The sequence below is a fragment of the Pleurodeles waltl genome, chromosome 4_2, assembly GCF_031143425.1.
Source record: "Pleurodeles waltl isolate 20211129_DDA chromosome 4_2, aPleWal1.hap1.20221129, whole genome shotgun sequence".
In the NCBI taxonomy this organism is placed as follows: domain Eukaryota; kingdom Metazoa; phylum Chordata; class Amphibia; order Caudata; family Salamandridae; genus Pleurodeles; species Pleurodeles waltl.
The window spans coordinates 404,171,223-404,198,595 of NC_090443.1; the positions used below are offsets into that span (position 1 = coordinate 404,171,223).

Here is a 27,373-nt window from a genome sequence, read left to right on the forward strand (position 1 = left end):
CTCATTGACTCACCTAAGGTCATTCAATGAGGTAAGGCAGCAGTCCCAGCCATCCTGGGACCTCCGAGGCTTAGGACTGCTGCCTTCCTTCATTGGCTAAACTAAGGTCAACCCATGAGGGAAGGTAGCATTCCCAATCCTCCTGGCACCTCCGAGGCTGAGCTGCAGGTAAGTGTTTTTTTTTTTTTTTTAATGAATGTTTGGTGTATGATTGCATGTATGTCTGAATATTTTTTAGTGTTGTGACTCAATGGGTGTGTGAGTGCATGTGTGTGTGAATGAATGTGTATGTGTGCGTGAGTGTCCAGTCCACTACTAGGGGTGGGTGGAGCTCACAGAGCTTTACTCTGTGAAATTCCGCAGAGTTATCTAAAAACTCAGTGATATTCTGTGGAGATCTGCGTGTGGCAGAATGTCGCCTGCCCTCCGTCACAAACTTGCTACGGATGGCCAAGCACAACCCCTGTCTTGCAGTAGCCTTGCACTTGCTTCTTTTGCACTTGCACACAGCCTCAGGCCTCTCTTTCTTTTAAGGGCCCAGCACTAGTTCAGTGCGCCTGTCTGCTAATTCACCATTCCCACCCCACACCCAGCCACTCATGTGCTTTGGGTTCTGTTCACTATTGAGCCACATTTTTTTTTTTTATAAATGCGATTAACCAAATAGAACCATAATTAACGGGATGTGCGTTATATGGTGGACCCCTCTTATTAAGGACAACTTGGGCAAGTTAGCAGTGTTACATTGTGTTTGTAATGTCACCATGAATGTCTGGCGTCCCAGACACTTCACTGTCCCAGTCCCCACCTCCTGCTGTCAATGTGGACAATCGTCACCAGGTAACTAGCAATGGCTCTACTTACTCTTTTTTAGTCCTCCTCCCTGTACACACGCTCTCGGCGCTTCATATTTTGGATACTAATATTCTCTTTGTAAACTTAAAAGATAAATGAGAATTAAAAACATGAAATTTAGGGTGGCGCCCATCTTTCAGGAGTTGTGTACCCACCTGTCCCATGCAGTGTATTCTTCTAACACCAATAATGTTTTATATCTTTCTACGATATTTTTTGTCTCACATTGTTTGCAGATAATTTAAAAAAATACCACAAACCTTAATCCGGTGTTTCTCGTGACTGTTCAAACGCCATTTGGAGCGCAGACTTCTTACCAGAAACAGAAAGACACTGGTGGTCAGACGTACCAATATTTCGACCAATCATTTGCATTTTAATGGGTTCCTACTGCCATACCTGCTTTGCACAGACCACGGTTGATTGATACCTATAAAGCAGGTTCCCTCTGTGTACAGTAGCTTTGAATTTCGTGGTCTTTTACCAATGTGGGAGCCCATTCAAAAACAGGGAAGCGTAGCAGTTCAGGTTAACCTTTTTTTATGTCCCATGGCAGGCGGCGGCACTTTTAACACTTCATGTAATATATGTACCTGCAACAGCATCAATAAAATAGTCGGTTCTCCCTGTTAACAATATATTGCGAGATACTTGATCAAGATACCAAAAGCATGATAAACATACACAGGTAGGAAACAAGAAGAGATGGAGTTGTTGTTTAAAATCTGAATTATTTTCGGCGGTGCTTTAATACCAATTTAGACCAATTGTAAAAAGAAAGTAAAATAAAAAACTATGGGCCAGATTTACTAAAAAGTGGCTCAGCACGGTGCTGCGCCAAAATTGGCAGTGCTGCGCTGTGTCACTTTAGAAACGCAGAGATGTGCCATATTTATCAGAATACGGTGCACCCCTGCGTTTCCCCCTGCACTGGTGCTAAATTGAGCTGCCTAGCGCCAACGCAGGCATCCTTGAACCATTGTGCAAGGATGTCTGCGTTGAGGGGTTTGATTGTTTATGTGTGGGAAGGTGTCCCTTCCTGCACATAAACAATCACTAATGGCGATTTGGCACTTCTGTGTGCTGCAGAATGCAGCACACAGAAGTTCCAAAGCATCATTTTGAAATGATTGTTTATGTGCAGGAAGGGACACCTGCCCGCACATAAACAATCATTTCTGCCATTTTTCTCCTTCTATGCATGCTGCAGAATGCAGCACACATAGAAAAAGCAAAAAAAAGGGGAAGGAATAAAAATATTCCTCCTTGTTGTGCCTTGCTAACACCACCCCTAGGGTGGCGTTAGATTTTGGTGCTGCCGCAGGTTTTCAAAAACTCGTAAATCTGAGGCAGTGTCAAAATGCAATGGGTGTTGCTATGGCACGCCCACAGCAACACCCATTGTATGCCCTTCCACGCAAAGGGCTGTGTGTGAAGGGGCCATATTTACGATGTGGTGGTTAGCCACCAAAAGTGTCTTAACGCCACCTTGTAAATACAGCAGAGGGCATTGCGCTACTGGAGTATCACAATAAGTGACACTCTGGTGGCGCTAGGGGCTCTTAAATATGCCCCTACGTGTGCAGAAGGATTCCGGGCGTGCAACAGTAAGAGTACAGTGAATTGCCACATCAGAAACCTGGATCAAATAGTACAGCAAACCAGCTCACATGCTTCCTACTGGGCTCTAAGGGCCTCTCTCAGGCCACACACTTCTTTATGTGGCAGGGCTGCTGGACTAACACTCAGCAGCTGACGGCTGCTCAAAATCTTTTAAAACCTAACATGAGACGAACTTCTAGTAAGACCCTCCCCGGGTAACCACATTCAAAAAGACAATCCCCTTCGGATTGCAGATGCTGGGCATTCGAGGGGTCTGCAGGATCTCGTGCAGAGTCTGTCTGGTTGTTGTCTACCTTTCTCTCAAAATTGCCTTTCCATTACTCAGTACCCCCACTCAGCGCCCTACCTCCTCAGACATGTTCCAGGATGACAGAGGCTGATGTATATAAACTTTAAGTCAGTCTACGACTGGTAGAAAGGGGTACTCACTCAGGGAAGAATGTAAGGCACGCATGCAGCTTCTTTCTCCTGGTCTTCCCGCAAGGTGAAGGCGACTGGGAAAATGGAAATGCGAAATAGCCTTACGGACACACAGCTTTTTTCTACGACACATGACACGGAAGTGCTGGCAAGTAGTGGCTTGTGGGAAAATGCGTTGCTTGCACTGTTTCAAAAAGGACTGAGGAGAGGAAATGAAAAATGAGTTCCAAACTTGAGGCGAGTGTAAAAAAAAGCAGCCCAATTTTCAGTTTTCTTTTGGAAAGTAATGGGCCACATGTATTTTCATGGTCAGAAGCACATGACAGTAAACTCTGCTCCGCCCCCGGGCTATTCAAATTTTTTGCCGAATTCCACGAGTGCCAAAAACTCCTCTGCCAGCAGAGCAGAGCTCACCGCCTACCCCTAAAAATTACCAGCCGCCGCTGGTAATCAGCATCCCCAGCCTTGATAGCACCTGCCATGGGCTTCCATGCAAAACTTTGGGGCCTGGCATTTATTCTTTAGCAAATTAAGCATCATTTTACAATATGCTACGATCAGCGTTCCTGGTTAAGATACTTTTGTCAGCCTCTTTCATGTTTAGTCACTGAAGAATTAGCAAATAAAATAAAACATACATACTGTTCATTTTTTTTATTGAACTGTGTAATATAGCATAGTTCCACCAAATCGCTATTATTGTGTTTTACGTACAATAAAACACACGTGCGGTAATAAATGCCAATGATGAGGTCAGAGAGGATTGATCAGTCATAAGGAACCTCAAACGTATTTCTAGCAAAGTCACAAAAGTTTAAGTTTGAATAGTTTTTTAAATTAGAGAAGTGGCCATGTAAAGAGTTCAAAATGTTTGGTGCAGCACCAGTGAAATTCTGATTGAGCACTTTGGAGATTTGAAATCTCAGCAATTCCACATGTGAAGATGTCTTCGTCGTGGGATCTCTTTCTTCACCGGAGATGGTAAGTGGGCCAGAGAGAGTGGTTAACTTAGTTGAAGGGCTGTGAGGCGTTCATTTTAAATTAAACACTCGCTTCAATGTGGTTGGTTTCTTTGGATTCTGGCCGTGGTCTTGGAATAGAGGATGCCTTGAGGAAATGAGAATTGAAGAAAATCTGCGAGCACGTTGTTGGCAAGTTCCAAGCAACCAGAAAATAGGGTGCTTTTCTCATGATGATCAGAGTAAGAGTCGGATCTTTATGAGAGTTAAGCTGGAAACAGATTTGGGTAGTTTGGGGAAGCGTGGAATGAGTGAGAGGGGTGCTACTGAGATGCATTAGGAAGGAGGTGAAGCCTTCCTCCATGATCTTGTGAGAATCCTCTGGTTAAAACTGTTTTTCTACGTGGCGGTACTGAGGAGGAGCTGAATTTAATGAATAGCCAGTGTTGCAGTCCCATAATGCTAGAGGAGAGGGTTAGGAAATTGCTTATGGAAAACATGTTTAGGTTGAAGCCGATGTTATCTACATATATATGAGTGGCTTGTTAATTCCATAGGTCCTGGTAACTAAGCAGATCGGAATTATTATTTTAGCAGAAAAGTGGTATTTCACTTAGAGGTTTCACATGTTTCATGCAGTCGAATACTGGGGAAACATACCTAAATTAGCAGGTTAAATTTGATTCCAAATTTTAGTCCCCCAAAACATTGTATCTTGATAAATCCGGGTTGAGTGGGGGTATCAGATATTTTCATATGCCACTCACATTTAGGGCCACAGTGGAGAATAGACTCCTTAGGCTTAAGTGATAAACTCGAGGCAATAATGGCAGGAAGCATGTTGTGTTTTGTTCATGGAAAGAACCAGCAAAACAATGTTACTGTATAAAAGATGATAGATGTAAGACGCGTCTATTGAAGATATAGTGCTGAAGCACTATGCCATTATAGTGGAGTTTGTTGAAGAGAATCTGCTATAGAGAACCCCTACAAGAGTTTAAGTACTGTTCTGCCGTTGCAAGCCTTGTACGTCCGACTCCTCTGCAAAAAAGGACATTTTTTCCTCCTCACCCAACACAATTCATGCCTCACACTGACTATAATGCTTTCCTTACACGTCACCCTCACCAAAACCCTAAGTCTACTTTAGCCCTTCCTGCCCCTTTTTCCTTAATTTAACACTAACTCTAACCCTACCCCGACATTAAAATTCACCTTCACTTTAAGCCTTACTCTTACCCGTCCCAAACCCTCCCTCTGTACCCAAACCCTTCTGTAACCCTAAACTAGACAGTCCAACGCTAAATCCTATCCTAACATTAACTCTAAGTCCAAGAATCACTCTTTAATGGTAAATAACTGTAACCTCTCTCTCTTAACTCTACAACTACAGGTAATACTCACAGTAACTTCAAACCTAATCTTAACCCTTATTTTAACCACACCATAACAAACTGATTACTCTACTCTGGCTGTATAACAAAAATTCCTCTTTTACACTCAATAATGGCATGAATTGTTTGTTGTAAAAACTTTCCATTGTGGGGAATCTCGGTGATGGTTTTCTGTGTTCAGTATTGTTGCCATAACATACTTTCACGTGCTGGATATCTACTCCAAACACATTCGTAATAGATTTCCCATTTACTCACTTGTGACACGGCTGAGATTTTCCTCCACACAGTTGTAATCATTCAACTGCTATCACCACTTCAGAGAGTGATGCACATGTTGACAACGACCCAAACTCTAAGTGCACCAAATCAAACATTTCCATCCTATTAAACGTGATACCTCACCATGAGAGGGTTATCATCACATTTACTTATATTTATGCTGTTTCTTACACCAGAGAGAAAGGTTCACCAATCAGAGCCAGTCACTGTACACCTGACATCGTGGGAGTGAGCTGTGGACGCTCTGCTTATAATCACAATTCTGACATGAGTCAGGGTTCCGCAAATATTATCTACTGTTCTACTTTGATAAATAAATTAATTTTACTTAGTGATGGCCTTCTCTTCTTTGCTGGTACCATACATGACAGACCCACACCACCTTTGTTTAATTCCGATTCAAGTATAGAGGGGGGAAATTTTATAGATGCGGTCTGTGCCTCACTTCTCATAGCGGAATGTTTTCTAGATTTCCATTGTTTGCACCAAATGAGAAGGTTTTTCATTGACAGTTCAAGCTTAAATATAAGACATAGCATTTGATTGTTTCATGTACAAAGCCTCTGTCCCACCTTCTCAGTGAAAAACAATTTCACACCTGCTATGTAGAATCTAATATTCTAGTACAACTATATTAAAACTCGCTCAGCTAGTTAGTCGTCTCGTGATTTGTGATTCTTAAACTGCTGTTACACAATGCCTCAGACCTCCATTACTCCTCTCTCATTCCCTCTTCTTTTAGGGTATTAACTGGTATCATTGGAAAGGCCACGAATTTTCCATACCCTTTGTGGAGATGAAGACCCGTCCCTTCAACCACCGCAGTCTTGTTGGAAAAACACGAAGGTCCACGCAGAAGTGAGACAGGAGATGCCAGGACCCACTAAGGCCCCACCTCCTTTTACCTGTGATTAGTTTGTTATTTGATCATTTGGAATTCAAGACATTCATCGTGACGACTTGCTGTCTGCACATGGGGGGGTGGAGAATGTTGAACCAAATGAAGAGGTGATTAAGGCAGTGCTCTCCTTTTAACTGTTCAGTTGTCAAATTGTTCTCAGCTCACCAAAAGGAATGTTTATGGTTGTGTCCTTCAGATAGCACTTGTTGAGTGATAAGGCCTTCTGAATTGTTACCCTCTCCCTTATCATCACAAAGAGGAACCTCATAGACATCTCCTTTCATTAACTGACAAGCCCATATAGAGCCATGCTAAACAAGGTTTGATTATTTTGGGGGAAGGGTCAGAGGATGCTATTGACACTTATGTAAAAGCTGTGGATGGATTTTGGAAGCTGATATAAGGATGAATTCGGAAAGGGAAAAAAGGGAAACTATGAAGGCCAACTGTCCTTCTCCGCCCATTATGAGATCAGGAAATCAGGTGTCTTTCTCGATCAACACTACCCCTGAAAACTGCATGCCACCAAGTCAAAGAGAGGTGGCATTCTCCTCCGCTTACTAACAAATGAGCTAACACAGAGCTAACCTACTACCAGCGTAACTTCCCATTTTCACAGGCACTATCTCCCGAAAGAGGCCTTGCATCGTTCTCTACCACCACTCAATCCATGTAGAGCTAATGTCCCTCTTTACTACCAGTAGCCCATGGAGGCCTAAGGTTCCTCTCTGTCACTGCTCGCTGACAGAGGGATATTCTCTCGATCTTCACCACTAATTTACAGACAACTGTCAACTCTCTTTTGCTCTTTCACCACTTAATCAAGGAAAGGTAGACCTTTACTATTCAACTAGTAACCCAAGGATAACTTAAGGCCGTTTCTACCAATAATACCCTAAGGGGACCTAGTGTACTTGTCTACAATTACTAACCAAAGGAGTACTGGTATCCAGCTCTGCCTACCATTAAGCTAAGGTGCACATGCTCCATTCTCCACCTTCCACTCATCCAAGGAGAGAACGCACTTCTCGACCACTATGAACTCAAGGAGAACTAGCATCCTTCTCAATCACCACTAATTAAAGGTGAGCTAGAGTTATTCTCCATCTCCATTTACCCAGAAGAATTATAGGTAATTTCTTTCACCGCCACCCAGGGAAAGCAAATGTCTCTAAAATCATTAATTTAAGCAACAATAGCATTTCTATCACCAAAACCTAAAGGAGAAATAAAAGCCTTGTATTCCACTCTAACCCAAGGTGAGCTAGAGTCCTTCTCTTTCCCATCTTGAAGGAGAGCTTGTGGCTCCATCTATCAGCCCTAATCCAAGAACAACTAGCATTGTTCTCCACCACCATGAACTCCATGTCAGTTAGCGTCTTTTTGTGCAACCACTGACCCAAGTAGACCTACCATTATTGTCTTCTACCGCTAATTTCACAAGATGTTTCCATTCTCTGCTTACTGCTAGTGCTAGCAGCTCCAGATTCCTTCTCTACCACCACTAACCCAGAACCTTCAAAAGTGTCATTTATCAGAGAATGAGGCCTCTTTCAACCAAGTAAAATGTACCTTTCTTTCAAGCACTGAGCAAGGAGATCCATACTGGCTCTTCCAATAAATGTCAAGTAGATGTCTTGTCTAACCCCACCAAACTTAGAAGTGTATCTTGTGATTGCTAGAAACCACAAGATACACCAGTAGAGTGCCCAGATGCACTCTAGCGTAGAGTGTCAGATCCCAGGTGGATGACATTGTTCATTGCTCGTCCTCTTTGCCTTCAAACCTAGCTCCTGAGACAAGCAGTTGCTGATTTGTAGTTGGCTCCTCAGCAATTAGCAATCACTTACAAACGTTTTTGTGCCAATATTTCTGGTGTGAGCTAATGTTAATGTTAATATACATTCCATATAATGGCATGTCTCTCCACCATCCTCAGCCTGGATAAGCAAAATGTGAGTATCTGTTTGCCAAAGAAACTCAGGGGCATATTTACAAGACCCTAGAGCCACTGGAGCATCACTTTTTGTGACTCTCCAGTGGCACTGTGCTCTGCGCCGTAGTTACAAGGCAAGGTTATAGCCACTTTTTGTAGGCTAAATATGGTCTCTTCACAAGCAGCACTTTGGGTGGAAGGGGCATGTAATGGGTGTTGCTGTGGGCATTCCACTGCAACATCCATTGCATTTTGACACTGCCCCAGACTTATGAGATTGCGTAAATCTGAGGCAGTGCCAAAAACTAACGCCAACCCAGGGGTGGTGTTAGCATGGTGCAACTGGGAGAAATGCTTTTATCTCTCCCCGTTTTTTGCTCTATGTGTGCTGCATAGAAAGAGCAAATCGCCATTGAAATTGTTTTTGTGCAGGAAGGTGTCCCTTCCTGCACAAAAACAATCTCCCCTACAATGCAACCATCCTTGCACCATTGCGCAAGGGTGGCTGTGTTGGTGCTCAGCAGCACATTTAGTGCCAGCGCAGGGGGAAGCACAGGGGTGCATTGTATTCTTGTTAATATGGTGTATTACTACATTTCTAAAGTGACGCAGTGCGGCGCTGCCAGTTTCGGCGCAGCACCTCGCTGCACCACCTTATTGCAAAAATGCCCCCCAGTGTTTTTCTTGTGACCCTGGAGTTTCACTCTCCCTCAGCTGCTCGTTAGACCAGCACTATTAACAGACAATCTAAGAACCATGATTATAAGATTCTTAGTAAAGGATAATCCTCCACCTTACTTCATTAACATAACAAGATGCCACTCAAAAGTTTGATTCATTGCCAAAGGAGGCACACCTCTTTTCTCAGCAATATAATGAGTGAAGTTACATTAGTATTGACTGCAAGTAATAAAATACAAGCCATATCGGGTTATGGCTCACTCTCATGCAGACATACGAACTCTATATGTCTGCCTTGCATGTCAAAACCCTCTTCATAAGGCGCTAGTGTTTTACTCCCAGGCACACTTTTTACCATGATCTTTATTTTCTTCAAATGATGTTCACTGTCCATGCAGTTGTCCATATTTCTGAAAAAGCAATGCTTCTTTACATTTATTCATACACTCCTCAAAACCTGTTCTAGGTCAAATAAGTGAAGCTTGCTTCTGTTCGGTAATGCATACCTCTTCACAGTAGATATTTCTATGGGTCTCAGGATCCTTTCAAACCATTGATCAAAAAGAATAATTGGTTGCTTCATCACTTTGTGTGCCAAATGATTTCCACCTGCGCCCCCTAAGCGGGTTTCCATCCTGAGTTTACCTTGTATATTCCATTTTTGTTCCTTGGACCTCCCATGATCCATCTAGTTTTTCCTTTAAACATCCTTTTTCCTCCCTGAGCACATTTTCTTTAATTCTTGTGTGATCACCGAGAGAAAAGACCTGGAATTCAGTAAGACAGGAGGATTCTTTATTTATTGAAACTACGTCCCCAGATATTCTAGCTATATTTGCCCACTTCATGGGGTCCAACAATACCTTTAGCTTACATCGAGGCTCCCAACACCTCTCACAAATGTTCAACCTTGCCAAGAGTTGTTTCTATTTCCGTTCTGTAAATATGCTACCTCCTTTCCTAACTCTCAGGTCCAGACTTCCCTCTGGATACTGGGAGAAGTCAATATTAATTCCCGACTCGTGAAACACATCCTAACCTTCGCAATTACCATTATCAAACAACATAACAAAATCACCCTAATACCGATAGAAAAGAACCAGACCACCCAGCATTTACTTAGAAGAGTCTCTGTTAGTCAACCATTTGGCAATGGAAAGCTCATGTATTAGACTATTGATTTCATATCCCCTCATGTTCTATGACTCCAGCAATGTTTACATGAGCACCACATCTTAAAGTGCTAAATTGTTCAAATAGATTCTCATGGGTGCATCCCTATTGCCAGGGTATTGCATTGAAGGCACACCTTTCCTGTCCGACCTCTCTTGCTGCCTGCCCTTGAGGAGTAGTTCTTCAGCAATTCTTCTTCTGTTCTTTACAAATGGGCTGCAGCCAAAAGTGCATTTGATGACAAGTAGCTATAATTAGTGAATGCTGGCAAAATCGTTCACAAACACAGCACAGTGGCATCAAACACCGAGCAAGGTCCTTAGACCTGTTTCACACTGATGACTACAGTAACCATGTTTTCCTTCCCAGTAAGGACCATGGTAATTCCACAGAGTGACCAGCAGTTGGCTAGAGAGATCCTAAACACATTTTCTGCATTAACTAATTCCTCTCTAATTCTCGGCCCTTCTTTCCCTCTCCTCAACTCTTTTACCTCTACCTTGTCCTCAGCATTTTTATGTATTTCCTTCTTCAGCTGTCCAATACCATTGTCTGTTGCCACCCTGTCCCGGCCCTCCATGATGGCCTCTTTGTAAACTTTTTGAGAAGTCCTCTCTTACTGCCTTTGTACATACATTACTCTGGAATTGTGCTTGTTATTTAAGAAAACTGAGGATTCAGAATCCTTTGTAAACATTTTGATGAACTAAAACCAACAAGAACCCTTAAAATGACGTAGCTTTGAGAATTTGGATCTACGATTGTTAACCATAGCTGCTAACCAGCATTTTTGATCCGTATTACTCTTAGCCTATGTATAGTTCCTTTTTTTAATGCATTTTCTATACGTTAATAAAATTTTCCACTGGGATGGATGGATCTGTGTTGGTGTCTTTTTTGTCAGTGAAAAAATCAATGCATGAGAGAATGGAAGAGAGACCGAGAAAGAAATGAAAGAGCAGAAGGAAAGGGTGGCCTCTAATAGAGGGTGTAAACACCTCTCTTGCACCATCTTAAAGGCTGTGTTATGAACTGTATCCGGGGTAATGCCAGAAGTAAAGTGGTTCAAACATCTTATTCTAATCCTTAAAGAGTTCAGCTGACTCTCACTGGAAGCCTAGATGTGGTGCAAAATTTCCTACTTGGCCTACATGCCAGCTACTTTAAAAATGATGCTAATTTGGCAGTAAATAAAACCATTTCTGGAGACCCACAAACATGTAGGAAACATTCTCTTTTGTCTGAGATTCTGAACTAAAAAAAACACTAAAACCAAAAATATTTTTTTCTTGCTTTGCCCACTCTCTGCAATAATTAGCCCTGCAACTTGAGAATGCCCCTTTCTTTCATAGAAATTTGAAAAAATGCAAAACCCCATTCTATCTGTATTGCTTTTTGTACAATAGCTTGATTAATTATGTATTAATATTATTTGATGAGGTACATCTAGAGCTTCACACGTAGGCCTGGAAAAAAATGAGTTATAACCCAGGTAGAGGAGAGAGAGTTCGACTATAACATAGGATACGTTCTTCCTAGGGTCAAGCTCATTCACCAAAGGTGTCCCACACCCTCACTATAAGGCACCATTCCACAGTGTAAATGAGTCCCAATAAGAGACGCCACAGAAGCCTTCTAGGTTATTTTTGTTAGACCCTCACCCACTCTATCACTGGCATGCTTCATCATCAGCTTTTACCGAGGTCCCTATACCAGGGGGGGCTCAACCATATTCCAGAGAGCTCTTTGGATATTTTGGATATTTTCTGATTGGTGTCTTTCTACATAAAAATACCTGTGGGTCACCTAGATATCCTTTTACTGATAAGGGCCTAAGAGATAAAAAAAATCAAAAAGGGGTGTCATAGGAATGTAGTGTCTCTACAACGTCTATAAAGTCAACATTGTCAGCCTTCTAAATGTGGCCTCCATGTTTCCAAGGCTTTTGTCAGGACTTAGGGCCTGATTTAGAGTTTGGCAGACGGGTTACTCTGTCACGAACATGACGGATATTTAGTCCGCTGTATTACGATGTCCATAGTATGTAATGGAATTGTAATGTGGCGGACTGGATATCCATCCCATTTGTGATAGAGTAACCCCATCCGCCAAAATCTAAATCAGGCCCTTAGTCTAATGAACCAGATCTTTTTTTTAATGTATCATCAACGGTCCAACCCCTAATAGTCAGGACACACAACATGCAACATTTTAACATGCAAAGACAATTACTTGCCCTCATTTTGGTAAGTTCATCTGTTATTGTGGGATATAGTTAAACATCATAAGCGGGGTGTATGCCTCTGGACTCACACAGGCATAGGTCTCTTGAGGACTGTGCCTCCTGGCCATTTAGGATAGGACTGCTGACGGTATAAAAAAAAGACAGATTTAGGGCATTAGATACAACTTCATTTTTCTAGTCCATCAAAATGTTCAAGTTAACCTTGGGTAAATTAGGGTTCCATCCTTTAAATTAAATTCTTCACTCATTTAACATACAAGGCAGAATCTTGCTCAGTGCGAGCAGTTCTTGCAGGTCTTGAAGACAGTGAGGTGTGCATCTATTTGTGAGCGGAGACAGTCATGCTATAAGGTAACTTGATAGGTTCTAGTTTCACGGTGGATCTCTCTTGTTATATGTATTTGCTCCTCTTTATTTAAGGGCATAGCTTTGAGGAATATTTGGGCAGGGTGATTGACAGTTGCCCATGATCGTCCTTGTGTCTGAGTAGTATTTTTATGATTTTTACGATTCTGGTTAGGGACTCTACAACCTACATCTTCTCACTATTAATAAGTTGCAAAACATTTTAATCCAGCCAGGACTGGGATGTTCTATTCTATATATTTTGTTAAACAAACTTTGCTAGGGGAATGCATGCACACTTATATAACCAGATAATGACAAATAACCCATAATGACTAATGACCTGTTCCTCTGACATTGCATTAAGGCTCAAGCTTCCCCATTTTAACCCCAGAATATATCAAATAGTATCCTGTCGCCCTCTGTCTGGTCTATACCCCTTCCTCAAAATCCCTTTTGATGACGTACTTATTTAAATCTAAGTTGCAAGCAACAATTTAGCCGGATCTGGCCAAGAACAGCAGATTGTCCCACATTTAGCTGAATGTGGCGTAACAGCCACAGCTGCTTACTTTGGAGCTGGAAAAGTAGGTTTGAGTCTTGGTGTTGGCTCAACATCCTGGGCAAATCACTTAGGCCCGTATTTATACTTTTTTTGCGCCGCATTTGGCGCAAAACGGCGCAAACCTACAAAATACAATGGTATTTTGCAAGTTTGCGCCGTTTTTGCGTCAAAAAACGACGCAAATGCGGCGCAAAAAAAGTATAACTACGGGCCTTAATGTGACTGTGCCTACCAGAAAATGAATGTGTCTGTGCGTAACGTAACTGGTGCTCATGTAATGTGCTCCAATACCTTTGAGTCAAGTGTGGGCTACATAAAACTGCAAAAAAACAAAAAGTGTCCTAAGTCTTGTGGACAAGTCACCTCCCTATGCTGTATGGCCATATGTTTCAACAGTTGTATCCTTACAGGGAACAACATGTCTACATTCTGATAAAAGCCACTGAGCTCTTGGCGTGGGCTGTATGTCAAAATAACTAGCTCTTCACATCGACCTAGAAAAATACTGAATGCATAATCTTTGCACCCAATTCAGTTATACAAAGGGGCTGCTAGTGGCTGCATACCTCTTCACCTTTGACATATCTATGTCAATAATCAACAATTTTTTCTTTAAAACCATTTTTACAAACGTTTGTTTGCATGAAATCCAAGTATCCAAAACTGTGAAAGCTTGAAACTTAAATGGTCTATTTTAGGGTGGATATGCCCTTGTGCGTACAGTGACAGTTTGCCTTTTATTTCTCGAATGTGACTGTGTGATTCTAAAATTCTCTTTTCGCCCTGTTCCTCGTTCCAACATCACTGTGCAATGAATTCTGGGGGCCAACGTTGGGAATTCTACCTCTGGCACTGCTCGTCTCCTTCTGCAAACTTTCTTTTTAAGTGGAAGAGCCCTGCAAGCTGTTACTCAATCCCTTGAAGTTGTGTTGTGCTCCTGGCCATTACCTTCACATTCACTTCCTCTTTTCAGTCATGACAGCTGACATGTGTTCACCTCTCCACTGAAGGGTTGCCACCTGGCCATCCTATGGGGCATATTTACAAGCCCCTTGTGCCACCTTAGTGTCATTTTTATAATGCTAAGATGGTGTTAAGGAGGCCTTTCTCCCGCGCCATATTTACAAAGTGGTGCAATGCTTGCATTGCGTCACTTTGTAAAACCTTGCACCACATTATGCCTGCGCCAGGCATAATGTATGCCAGGAGGGTGTTCCGACGCAGGGAGGCCCGGAAAAATGGGGCATTGAAATTCACGGCATTTCACTGTGACATTTTTTCTCTCATTTTTAACGCCTGCGCAGAGCAGGCGTTAAAATTATGCACCCATTCTAATCAGTAGGTCTCCTTGTGCTTTGCTACACTAGTGTAAACATTTTTGATGCTTGTCTAGCAAAGCCCCACAATAGCATCAAACATTTTGATGCTATCGTCCTAACGACTGCCATGGTTGTGCTGTATTGTAAATAAGGCATGTTAGATGGAGCAGGTGCGACGCAAGAAAAGTGGCACAGTGGAACCGATGTGCCATTCTCTTGTAAATATGCCCCTATGTTTTTGAGGCAAGGCCAGTAACAATACTATGGAAAGCAGTGAAATCCAGTATTTATCTCCTTTTCTTTTCCTCCTAAAACATACATCTAAAACAGCAATCACATCTGTTGCAAAAAAATTAAAAGCTCTCTAAATTGTTTCAAAATGATTATTAGAGCAAAAGGGGGGCTAATTTCCATGTTACGAAATAAACCTGACAATTTTTCATTAAAAGAGCAAAAGGGCAGTAGTTTTTATTAAGATGGAGAAAACCTACTCTCCAGAGAGGCACTTTTTTGCTTGGACGTATGAATCAAAACATTCTAGTTCTTCTTACGCCCGTAATAGGCATATAATAGTTGGGCACCTGCAATCTCTGTATTAAATACTGAGTCTAATTTCCTTATTACAATTGATAGGTCATTGCAGGGAAGACATAATATCTGCATGTTTCCACACTTGTCAGAGCTACAACATTTTATAACCCAGTCTTGTTTCTCTATATGGTCATGTAACTCCTTATAATGCTATTGTAAGAGATAATTTTTTTCACTTCTAAAAGGGTTTCCTGCCGAGAGACACATCATGTTTTGTCTGTTACCATATTAAGTGAGCAGACTAATGGTCATGGGGAAGGCAGGACTTGAATCATCTTACTGTTCCATAATTTCTACAGAGGACTCCTAGAACAGTGGTCTCCAAACTTTTCAGAAATAAGAGCTACTTATGTTCAATAAAATCATCCCCAGCTATTAATACTATTAGTGTTGTAACAGCCCGGCCTAGTTTCCCAGGTCCATGCATGATGTGATACTCCAGTCCATTTTTTTTCTTTGAAATCTGGGACGTGTAGTCTTGCTTAATCCATTATAAAGCAGGACTACAAGTCACAGAATTAGAAAAAACATAGAAATGGAGCAATACATCACTCATGGACCTGGGAAGCATAGCAGCTATGTTGTAATAGTGACCACGTCAGCCAAAATTACATTAGTGGCCATCCTGTACCAGAAGTGCTCACCTCAGTACAGGGGTGCCAGCAGCAATGTAAAAGAAGTTTTATCAATTTGGAATGTCTCTACATGGGTAAGACATATAAGCCATAGAAGTAATGCCCCTGGCACAAAGGTAATATTAATTAGTGATATGTCTCTCCAACACCACCTGATTTATTACTCAATTATCTGCTTTAAATTTATCTTGGAAATTGTGAGTTCTGAAAATACACACATTTTCGTTTCAAATACATTCATTTAAATTTGGTACACATACATTAATTCAGCTTAGCAAAAATCTCTAATTTGGTAGGCTAAGCTGCATACAAGAGAACTATTTATAGGTAGCTGAAGACCAATCAGTAGCTCACAAGCTACTCGTGGAAGAATCTTGCTCTAGAAGATGGTGAACCAGTGTTACCATATTCCCTAAATATTTATTCTATGCTAAAGGCCTTGACTGGTGTACTTCTATCAATCCAGAAGACTGTACCTCAACAGATGCAGTGGATACATGGATAGAGTGTTCTCTTAAAAAGGATTAGGTTGACCATAGTAGGGCTTAAGGACAGGAACATATATAGCATTGACTGCTCTGACTGAGAATCTACAGGGAGCTATTGGAGAAAAAGATTGTTCTGCATTACTAGAACAAATGGAGCAACAAGCTAGGCTGCTTCCAGACATCTCTTGTGATGGATTGCAGACCCTTGCACTGGCTTCTGGAGCAGCAGTAGATGCACATAGACCCGAAGATGAGAGACTGGAAAGCGGGTGCCAAAGAAAAAGCTGCTTTAATAAGATTCCTTTCGTGGGCCTAAAGCTGTCTGGTATCAGATAGATCAATGAAACAAAAAATAATCCTGACCATTGTAAAGCAGAATGGTGTCCAGGTCCAGTTGATGGATGTGTCTGAGACTTTTTGGCAGTCTGGGAATCCACCACATCAGACCAGTGTGTATTGGGCTTAGGTTGCTCTGGCTATGCTCTCGACTTTGTATTCATGTCTCCAGATTCGAGCATTGTCCTTCTTCAAAATAAGGTATTTGTACATGTTGCTTAGACAGAGAGAGGATTAGGAGTTTATTCCATCCAATTTCTTGTGGAAAAGATCACAGGAGTATTTATCATTCTCCTAGATCTATAGGAAATCAATACATGGGTTACTCTTCACTTCAAGATAAACTATCTAGAAAAACATCATCCCATTGACAATGAAATTCTTGGCAACTCTGAAATTACAAGATGCTTAAATTCCACATTCCAGTGAAACTATGGCACCAGAGATCTGTGAGAGTTTTGTGGTACATCATCAGACCTTCCAGTATGGTGTACTTCCTTTCGACCTAAGAGTAATCACCAATGATGTGGTTCTATTGATGCAGCAGCTTCATAATAGGGATATAAAGATCTATCCACACTTAGACGATTGGCTGAATCATTCATCATTCAGGGCAGGGAACGGGCAGAGCATCACATGACACATGGATCAAATACTTTCTATGTTCTAGGAACATCTTTATTAACTTTGGGGCATATTTGGGGCATATTTACAAGCCCCTTGCACCACCTTACATCACATTAGCGTCATTTTTTCATGCTAATGCGGCGGTAAGGTGGCCTTTTTATCGTGCCATATTTACAAAGTGACGTAATGCATGCTTTGTGCACTTTGTAACCCATTGCGCCGCATTATGCCTGTACGAGGCATAATGTATGCAAGAGAGGGAGTTTCCCCCTTAGGAGGCCCATAAAAATGGCGCGATGAAATTTGCAAGCTTTCACTGCGCCATTTTCAGTGTCATTTTCAACTCCTGCCTAAGACAGGCGTTAAAATGATGCTCACATTGTTTTCAATGGGCCTCCCTCTACTTTGCATGATTAGCGCCATCATATTTGGCACTAATCCTGCAAAGCGTCACAGTAGCGTAACTTGTTTTGACTGTATTGTCCTAACAACCACCATATTGTAAATACAGTGCAACCATGGTGTCGTTAGGTGTCGGTAGGGGCACACAAGAAAAGTGGCGCATCGGGACTGATGTGCCACTTTCATGTAAATATGCCCCTTAAAGTCTTAACTCGTACCTGATCAGGATGTGGAGTTCACTGGAGCTTGAATTCAAACCGGTATGGGCCTAGAGATGCTGCTAAAATGCAGGATTCAGAAGCTTTAAAGTTATGTGGAGGCCTTACTCATGGAGGACGCTTCAAGAGTCATGGCATGGTCACAAGTTGCGTGGGGCATGGCTTTTTCTCAGGGAGTGATGCCACTAGCCACATTTTAACTAGGTTTAGTGGTACGTTCGTTTGTAGCATCATGAAAACCAACATCACAAAAAATCAGGAGCAGGATTCCCATCATCCCGTCTATCAAGCAGGAGTCAACATGGCAGTTAGAAGTGTCTCATCTTTGGAAAATGGGTGTCCCTGCATCTTCCTAATCCCAGGATTCTGACCACAGATGCCAGTGGGCACATTCTCTCTTTTGGGAATTCAGGGACGTTCAGTGAGAGGCATAGCTGCCACTGGGAAAAGGTTGAGGGAGCGTCTCTGAAACTTGGAGCTGCTACAAGTAGTTTGTTTTCCTTTTTTATTGTTACTACCATAGAACTGTAATCTGATTATCTAAGCAAAGCCCAATCTGTATATTCAATGTGCGTCTCAGTAAGGCATAACATTCGAGGCTTATAAAAACGTACTGTTTCTTTAACTAATCATCTTTTGGCAGGGCTAGTTAATTATCTTACATTCCAGTGCATACATTTTGGTGACATGATTTCTTTAACCTAAGTAGCCAGTAGTCAGAAAGTTGGTGATTGTCAAAATAAGTGTAAGGTCCCTGATCACCCCCAGGGCAAATATAGTATCTCATGTTTTCGAAGCTGACCTGTGATACCATCTCCTTATTATTTTCACCTTTAGGGATCCCACTCTCCCACCACCACCCTCACTTCAGTCCCCATTGTCCATCCTGCCATGCCTGCCCCACCCTAGATTGACCCTGCCCCCACCTGTTGCCATCACGAAAGGACCACAGTTCGCCACTCCTCACAAGCGTATGATGAGACATGCTAAAAAAGAAAGTAAAAAATAAGTAAATCATGAATAAATGGCGACACCATATGTGTTTACACCCTAGAGTAAGAGGTTCACATCCCTATAATCCTAGTAAAATATGAATCACCTAAATCATTAAGTCATCGCAGGTCATAGTAGGTAAGCTGGATATGACCCTCCTCATCAGTAATTAATGCCTCGAGCTTCTGACCTGGGGTAAATCAGAATTAATAATAAGCCTGAGTCACACCCAGTCACATCCTACCAAGACTTCCACCTCTCCCAGCCTTCCAGCCCAGCTACCCGAATCACACACAAGCAGTCATGCCCCATCTTCCACCCCATGCAGTCATAATTCAATTGCAGCAATCAGAAGCATTGGCTCTATGGTCCAACCCAAGCCACACTAAATAGAGTTAGAGGAGCTGCCAAAAGTGAAGACAGTCTCATCAGTCACATTACCCGCATTGATGATGGTGTCTGGGGCACACGTCTTCCCAGCAGATTTAGATTTCCTGGGCCATCATATTAACAGCTCCTTATCCTCTGTCTCTTAATTACACACATACATTGTGGCATAGTAAGTCACTTTCAGCCGGGCTGGTTCCTGAAGAAAAATCTGAGCCCCAGGCTCTCTTATCGGTGCAATAGGTTTCCTGAGCTTCTATTTGTGATCAACTATATAATGGCAAAAGTCAGACCTCACAAACAACTTGACCGTATCAACAGTGATTGAGGTGCAGGGCTTGGCTCTAGAATACATCTCCTGCTGGAGAATAAAATTACCAATGTAAATCAAAATAGGTTGTAGTTTTCTTTAGCTGAGATGCGATATGCTATTCTGCTGGAGCGAGAACCACACATTCTTTGTTTTCTACTCACTGTTTTCTCGGTTTCTACTTTCCTCTGCTCTAGTTCTTTAATGTGGTGAATGGTTTGGCCGATATCTTGTGCTATTTAATATACAATCTATTGTATCTTTGCATTATTACTTCTAATCTCTACAAAGTGAGTTTTAGATTCCTTCTTGTGTTCCTGAATTAATCAAAAATGCACCGTGATAAAGGGAAGACAGTCACTGTTGGAGGTTGGATGGTCCCCACAGATTGCTTTGTTAGCTCTTTCACCGTGCATCAGCCCCTGTGATTTGATTGACTGACCCACTAATTAGGGTTGCAGTCCCACTCATTTGTGAGCAAAGAGACATATTGGGATGGTCTTGCTCCCTAGCATCTGCAATGCATTTTATGCTGGAGTTGCTCTTTCCTTGCTGACTTGGGCCTTTCATGCACCAGGTGTACTGTTCCCCTAAATGTCTTCTTGACATATTTTTCCTTTATCCTTATCTTGGGATGCATCATTCTCATCACTAACGTACTCAAGTTTGTAATATTTGTCTGAGCAGGAATGGAACCTCAGGAGTCTGATTGCCGTGTATTCAAGAAGTAATGGATGAAATGTTTGAATTCATCTCAGTCACTGTTAATTACTTAGGGTTGCAACCCAGCCTATCTCAGTTTGTGGTTATTTTGCATACCATGCCACCTCAGTTTGGTCCCAGCTATATGCAAATTAGTATTTTCCGTGCTCCTATGGGAACAGTCCAGCCTGAACTGCCAAGCCAGGTCCTCTCTGAACTGCAACACAAGCAACCCAGGACTGGTTTCACCCTTGTTATGGGCTCATTAGCTGGGTATAGTTTGGTTCTTGTGACACAGTGTGCATGGGGCCCATGTCTGGGCACACCTTTCCCACTCAGGGTGACTTTTTAAGGTATACAAAAAGCAAACTAAAACCGGCTATACTGTGGCAGCTCAACATCGAGCCACCATCTTTTTCACCTTTTCCTTCATGAGTAAGAGCTACAGCTAGCAATTACATCCACTTTTGTCAAACACTACCTATTGTAATAGTAGGGAACAGGGTTCCGAGGATCTTTCTCTTGCTATGTAAATACATATTCTGAATTTCCAAAATAAGATTTGGTTCTGGAATATGTTTCTGCACAGGCCTACGGGTTTAGCATCACCTGCATGGATTTTTTCTTTATAGATGTGGACCGGTCTTCCTTGGCATAGGCAGTGGTGTAATGAAACTTGAAGTTTCCCCCGCAAAATACATGGAGCGTCCCCCCCCACACTTCAGACTCAGTCAGGAACACTCAGCCAGGGGCCCACCGCCCATGCATTGTGCTGGAGGGGGCCCTCTGGAGCTCAGGAGCTGCAGGGGCTATTGTTACGCCACTGGGTGTAGCATTGCTATTCCTCATTTGTCGTGATGTAACAAGGAAGTGGATGAGGGGATAATGTTTTAATTACTTACCAGTAAATCCATTACACTGAGTCGATTCTATCTCATTGCAGTCCATAAGTCGCTGATTCGGGATTTCTGTGGTGTGTTCTGGATAAGTGGTTCTAGTACACACATAAAAAAGGGAGAAGAAGGAGCTAGAATGTTAGTTAAATAAGGTGTCAACGCAATTGAGTACTTGCTTGGAGAATTTGGCTCAGTTCACTTGTTATGACTGGAATTGAGAAAGAATGGACTCAGATTATTGGAATTTCTGCTAGGTAACCAAAACGTGCTCTAGTTATCCAGCCCAATGTGTTCTGAGGCACCCTGCATCCCTCTGATATCCTGCCTCCTTGCTTAGATCCACATTTACAGTCCGGTCCTGCACATTCTTCACTGCATGATGTATATCAGTTTACATTTTTTCATCTATTTAGATTTTTAAAGTTTAGACTTTTTCTTTCGAAACGTGACTTAATACTCCATTTTAACACACTCTCAAGCTGGGGTACCTAACTGTTCTCTCTGGTCTGAAGGCTACCATCCACCCACGGTCTTTGTGCTATTGTCAACACCTCTTCTATATTGTTGTAAAGTGCCCCTTTTGAATGGTCACCCCCACCTTTTGCTGCTTGATGCTGTTGTTTTTTATCTGAAAATGCACTGTGGCCTGCTAATCAGACCCCAGTGCCAGTGCTCATTCCTTAAATTGTACAGTGATTTGATAAACCCAATTAGAAAAGGACAATACCATGCCTGTAAGGCCCTAGTAAATGGTACCAGTGGTACCCAGGGCAGGGATGGTAAAGGGGTCACCAGGGCTGCAGCACTGATTTTGCCACCTTGCTCGACCTCAATAAAAGCAAAGGCTGCAGAGCTGCCATGTCAGCCTGCACGAGCAGCTTTCATGATCAAGTTTGATTCTGCCCACACCAGGTGCAGGCAAAGTCCCTTCACTGCCCACAGCACAGGTCAGTCCCCCTTAAACCAGGCTTTCTAGAGCCCAGGACGCAGGGTGCACTGTGTTATGAGTGTGGACATATATGCACAAGCATATATGACACTGTGATAGCATTTAAAACTTAATGCTACTGCAAGTGACCGATAGTCCATAGGATAACAATGGCTGGCAATCGCGCAAACCCCAGGTGTCCAGCTCCATGATGGCCTGACCAAATTCCCCCACGTTTGGTGTCAAACACCATGTTTTTTAACCCTGAACATAATTCTCGTGCCCAGGTTTACCTAACATGTACCCAGGTGGGTCCTCAAATGATGCCCACCAAATTTACCAGCTTTCTCCTGCCTTGGCGGGCTTCCCCGAATGTTTGCCAAGACAAAAGTATGCCCTCCTACTGGTTGTCCTAGCACTTCCCTAGGACGTAGGCAAAGGATCTAGGCAGGAAGGAGGTCACACCTCCTCCCTCCTCGGATGGCTAGTGTTTACAGTGACCAAGACGGTGAGCCTCAAAGGATTTTCACCCCTTTTGATACATGACCTCCTGTGCCCCACTCCAGGACAAAGCCCTTCCCGCCCTGTCCAAGCTGACAGGCAGGAAAATTATGTTTGCAGGAGGTGTATTCCCCCAGAAGACTAGCCACACTTCTAGGGTGGGCTAGGAGCTCTGTACAGCTGAGAGGGTCCTGCCATCTTAGCAAACCCTGAATTAGTGGATTTGGGGTAGAAAAGTGATGTATTCCCACAGGAAGTTGTCACTACAGGGGGGGCTAGCCACATGGATCAGTAGCCCATTGGCCACTGTCCTCCACACCATTAACACCCCCTAAATTAGGGTTTAAGGGGCTCCTCCCGCACCAGAACCTCAATTCTGACTTTGAATCTCAGAAGATGCCATCACCGACAACAAGTCTTTGGTCTCCGATGCAGCGCAAAGATAGGACACTTAAATTTCTTGAGGAGAATGTATACTGAAACTGTGTGTTCAATGTGTGCCCGTGGCAAAAGATCATTGCTCCCAGCAAGAGGGACTCCAGTGGATGCCAGAAACTGAAGTAGACTTCCATGACTGATGGAACCAGTCACCTGCAACCTGCAGAAAAATTGTTGTGCTGTGTCACAAGAAATGTAACCCATCGGACCTGACTTGAGTGAGCCCAAAGAAAAACAGTGCCCTGCACCCAGGATTTGCAGAGAAACTCATACCAAGTTTTGAGCCACTACATCACTGCGGTTGACCTCCACCCAACGAAGTACCCATGGATTACTTTTGCTGCTGCGAAGGCTTGTCGGTCGCCAGCCCGTTAACTCACCCTTTCCCGGACATCACTGACTCCACAGCAACTCCCAGTAATAGTGATAGATGGCGGCAATGACCCTACTGCTGAGATCCTGCATTCTGAGAAGGTGACTTAGACAAAGTGGCAAAGCATCTTTCCCTCAACCCTCCCGTGATTGACAGCTCCAAGCTACCTCTGCACCCAAAGCCGCCAGACATGGTAGCAAAGTTCCAGCTGTGGAATCTGGGTCATGGGACCCCAAAGACCTCTACTCCCCAAGGGTAGAGTTTAGATCCATCTCATAGTGTGTTTTTGTTAAGTGCTGCAGTTTTGACAGCGCCCGCTGATCCTGTCGTCACTAAGGACTGTCAGAGCACCTCTGCACTTGGACTCCCTGGGAAAGGTAACAAAGTACTTTCTGTTGAAACTTGATCTAGGGACCCGCAAGACCTTAACCCCAGATCGGTTCCACGGAACTCACCCTACAGGTGACCAATTGCTTACTTTGTTTTCTCTTGTTGACCTCAATGGTAGATTTTGACAGGTCTACAAAGTACTGATTTATTTAATACTTTAAACAAGGATAACTGCGGTTATCTGCAATGTATCAACTTGGTTTTGATGTCTACATTTATACAAAAAACTGCTTTCTTTTTATAAATTGGTGTCAGATTTCTTTTGAGTTGTGTCAATTACTTATCATCCATGTTGCTGTTGTGAAATGCTTAAGAAGTTCCTCTAAGTAGCCTGACTGCTCTTTGCCACTCTATAAGGACTCAGCTAAGGTTTACTGGTGTGAATCCGAGGTCCACTTCTGTTTAACATGCTAGTATTACATGGTAAGACCCCCAGTAATACCACATATTACTGCCACCTTGCTACATATATCATATATTGTGTGCAAAGGTTCATTGAAAATGTTCAACTTTTTTGTCCTCTTTCACCCTGTTTTCGTACTCTGATCGTGTTCTCATAACTCACACTGCATCATTTTTCTCACATTACAGCAGACAGCTTCCATGATCGTGTCATATAAAGGGGCACAAGGTTGGCACAATGAGGAAAAATGGAAAACACATTCTGAGAAACTCATACAGTAAAGGGGGAACTTACCTATGGCAGTACACCAAAATCTGAGAAAACGGCTAAATCCATCAGTATCTGAACATGGATTGGGAATGGCCTACTACATAACATAAGAAAAAGGCAAACAGTGATGCAAATTCTAAAGGATATCATATACCATAAGGCTAGTTACATTTTGTAGAGACAAAATGGGTTACTATAGATAAAAGGAAATGATAATTAGAGGTACAGTTATTGTGATACAAACATTTTTCAAAAACCACAATAATAGCTACAAAAGCTGATCTGACTGAAAGATGGGCTGTAGCTACATGAAATATTGGAGGAACAATTAGAACAATAGTTATAATATATGATCCATGTATTGCTGATCTCTCAAACTTAGATGAAAATGAACTTGAAATAGTCAAATTGAAGCCTCCTTATATTATTGCTGGGGACTGAAAATAGACATCTGATTGTATAGATCAATTCAGTACGAGATGGTTAAACTTATCCAGTACTTAATTTGAGCCGGTGGTTTCTGGCGGCGCCCACCAGCATTTAATTTTGGGGCCAGAGGTTGGGCCCAGCAGCACTTAAGTTTTCTTATTAGCCATTGGCCGAGAGCAAGAGAGGGGAAACATAAAAACTGGAAAGAAGGAAGCAAAGACGAAAACACAAGAGGGAAATCAGACTCCTGAAAGACTGAGATAAAGTGGCAGGGAGTGTCTGGCAGTGGATTAAAGAAGCATGAGGTGGATTTAAGACTATGCAGTCTTGGTAGCACAGGGACATTTAATAGCACCGAACACTTTCTTTTGAATAGTGCTGTGGGCACCAGCACTCATTATGTTGCAAATTAAGCACTGCTTATGCCCTGAACTGAAAAAAGACATTAAAAGCAAATTGCAAGTTAATAATTTATAATATCATATCTGAAGTTAAATCCACAAATGTCAGGTTATACTTTTCATTCTAAGAGATATAGGCCCTCATTATGACATTGGCTGCAAATGCCGCCTACCGCCACGGCCACCAACATACAGTCACCATGGCTACCGACAGTCCATGGAATTATGACAGTAGACAGAATACCACCAGAAGGCTGGTGAAATTCCGTCAACAGTCATGGCGGTGGACAGCGGTAAGGTGGCAAGGCTGCCAGCAGCAGCGCCACGCCAGCAAAACACCACCTACCATATCATGTTCCATGTTACGGCTTGGTGGTGTTTTGCTGCCAGACGCTGCTGCTGGCAGCAGTGCCGCGTCCCGTCTCCTGGCAGAGGATGCCCTGCAAGCAGGTAAGTCGGGTTCTCCAACAGGAGAGGGGGGTGAGGGGTGTTGTGTACTTGAGTGGGGGTGTGTGTATGACTGTGTGAATGCATGCATGCGTGTGTAATGTGTGTGTGCATGAGTGGGTGTGAGTATACATGCATGTTGTGTCATGAGATTGCGTGTGTGCCTGGGTGTATGTTCGAGAGTGTTGCTGTGAGTGTGTATGAATGTATGAATGCGTGAGTGAATGAGTGTATGCATGTGCGTATGGGTGTTTATGTATGTGCTTGTCTGTGTGTACATGTGCCAGGGGTCCGGAGAGGGAGGGGAGGGTGGTGGGGGATTCTGGGGAGGGGGCAGGGGAGACCCCTATCAGTGCCACAGAAGGAATTCCCTGGCACTGATAGTGTCTACCCCCATGGTTTCAGTGGCGGTACCGAAACCACTGAAACCATGGCAGTGGGCGGGATCATAATGCCTTGGGCGGCATAGTGACGGCCGCCGGGCTGGAGACTGAAGCCTCCAGCCCGGTAGTCGTTACCGCCGTGGCGGTCGGTGTGGTACATTGACGATTTGGCTTTGGCCAAACCGCTAATGTCATAATAGTGAAGGTAGATACCGCCAGCCTGGTGGCGGCAATACCTCCACTATTCCACCGACCGCCAGGTTTGTAATGAGGGCCATAATTCATATTCTAAAATCCACAATTATTTGGTTTCATTATGCTTAAATGAAGATATCACAAAAAATAGACTTTCTTTTCATAATTTATTAGATCATACTATGACCATACTATACATTATTTTTACTTCACGTCCCAAAATCCCTTGGATTGAACTCTTGAATGATCAGTTATAAAGGATCATGAATTTCTGGAACTGATTAAAAACCGGAAGAAGGAATTGTTTGAAAGGAACGTAGACCACACGTATCTTTCAAGTATAGGACTGTTATAAGGCTTACTCAAGGAGCATTATTACTGAATAGACATTAATTTTATAATTTGCAACAAACATAAGAAAGGAAGAGAAATATTAACAGTGACTATTAAAAAACTGCAAACACAAATAGGACGAAAGACCTTACAACAAAAAAGTCTTACAGGGAAAATGCCAGATTTCCACAAAATGTATGCTGAAAGGGGAATTCAGCCAACAAAGAACAACTAGTCGATGAGCAGGAAAAGTAGAAAGACATTGGCATGGCAGACAACACACATGCAAAACAGACGCTGCATTAAAGAAAGCGACATAATGGACAGCAATTACATTCTGAAAAAGCAATAAAAGATGCATCTGTTTTATGCACCTGTAATCAGTTTGTTCAGCGCAATTTATAAGACTTCGTGTAACATTCAATACTGACAGTACTTCTTCTAACGTGGAAAGGGAACATGCCCTTATGAGTTAACCGAAGAAGTATGGAAGTTTGGCAGAGTTATTTTGGGGGGCACTCTTCATTCTTTGGAAGGAAGTGTTTGAACAAGTAATGCACTGAAACCATGAGAAGGAGTTCCTATTGAATGTCCAGAGC

The 27,373-nt window shown here is 42.7% G+C and overlaps 1 protein-coding gene across 1 annotated transcript in view; it reads left to right on the forward strand.

Annotated features, from left to right (window-relative positions):
* TNR (tenascin R) overlaps nucleotides 1-11,101 on the forward strand; it is an 847,456-nt gene extending 836,355 nt beyond the window's left edge. The window contains exon 24 of the mRNA XM_069231566.1: nucleotides 6,276-11,101. Within this exon, the coding sequence (XP_069087667.1) occupies nucleotides 6,276-6,395 (120 nt within the window). The 3' untranslated portion in view covers nucleotides 6,396-11,101. The remainder of the gene's footprint in view (nucleotides 1-6,275) is intronic.
* The last annotated feature ends 16,272 nt before the right edge of the window (nucleotides 11,102-27,373 follow it).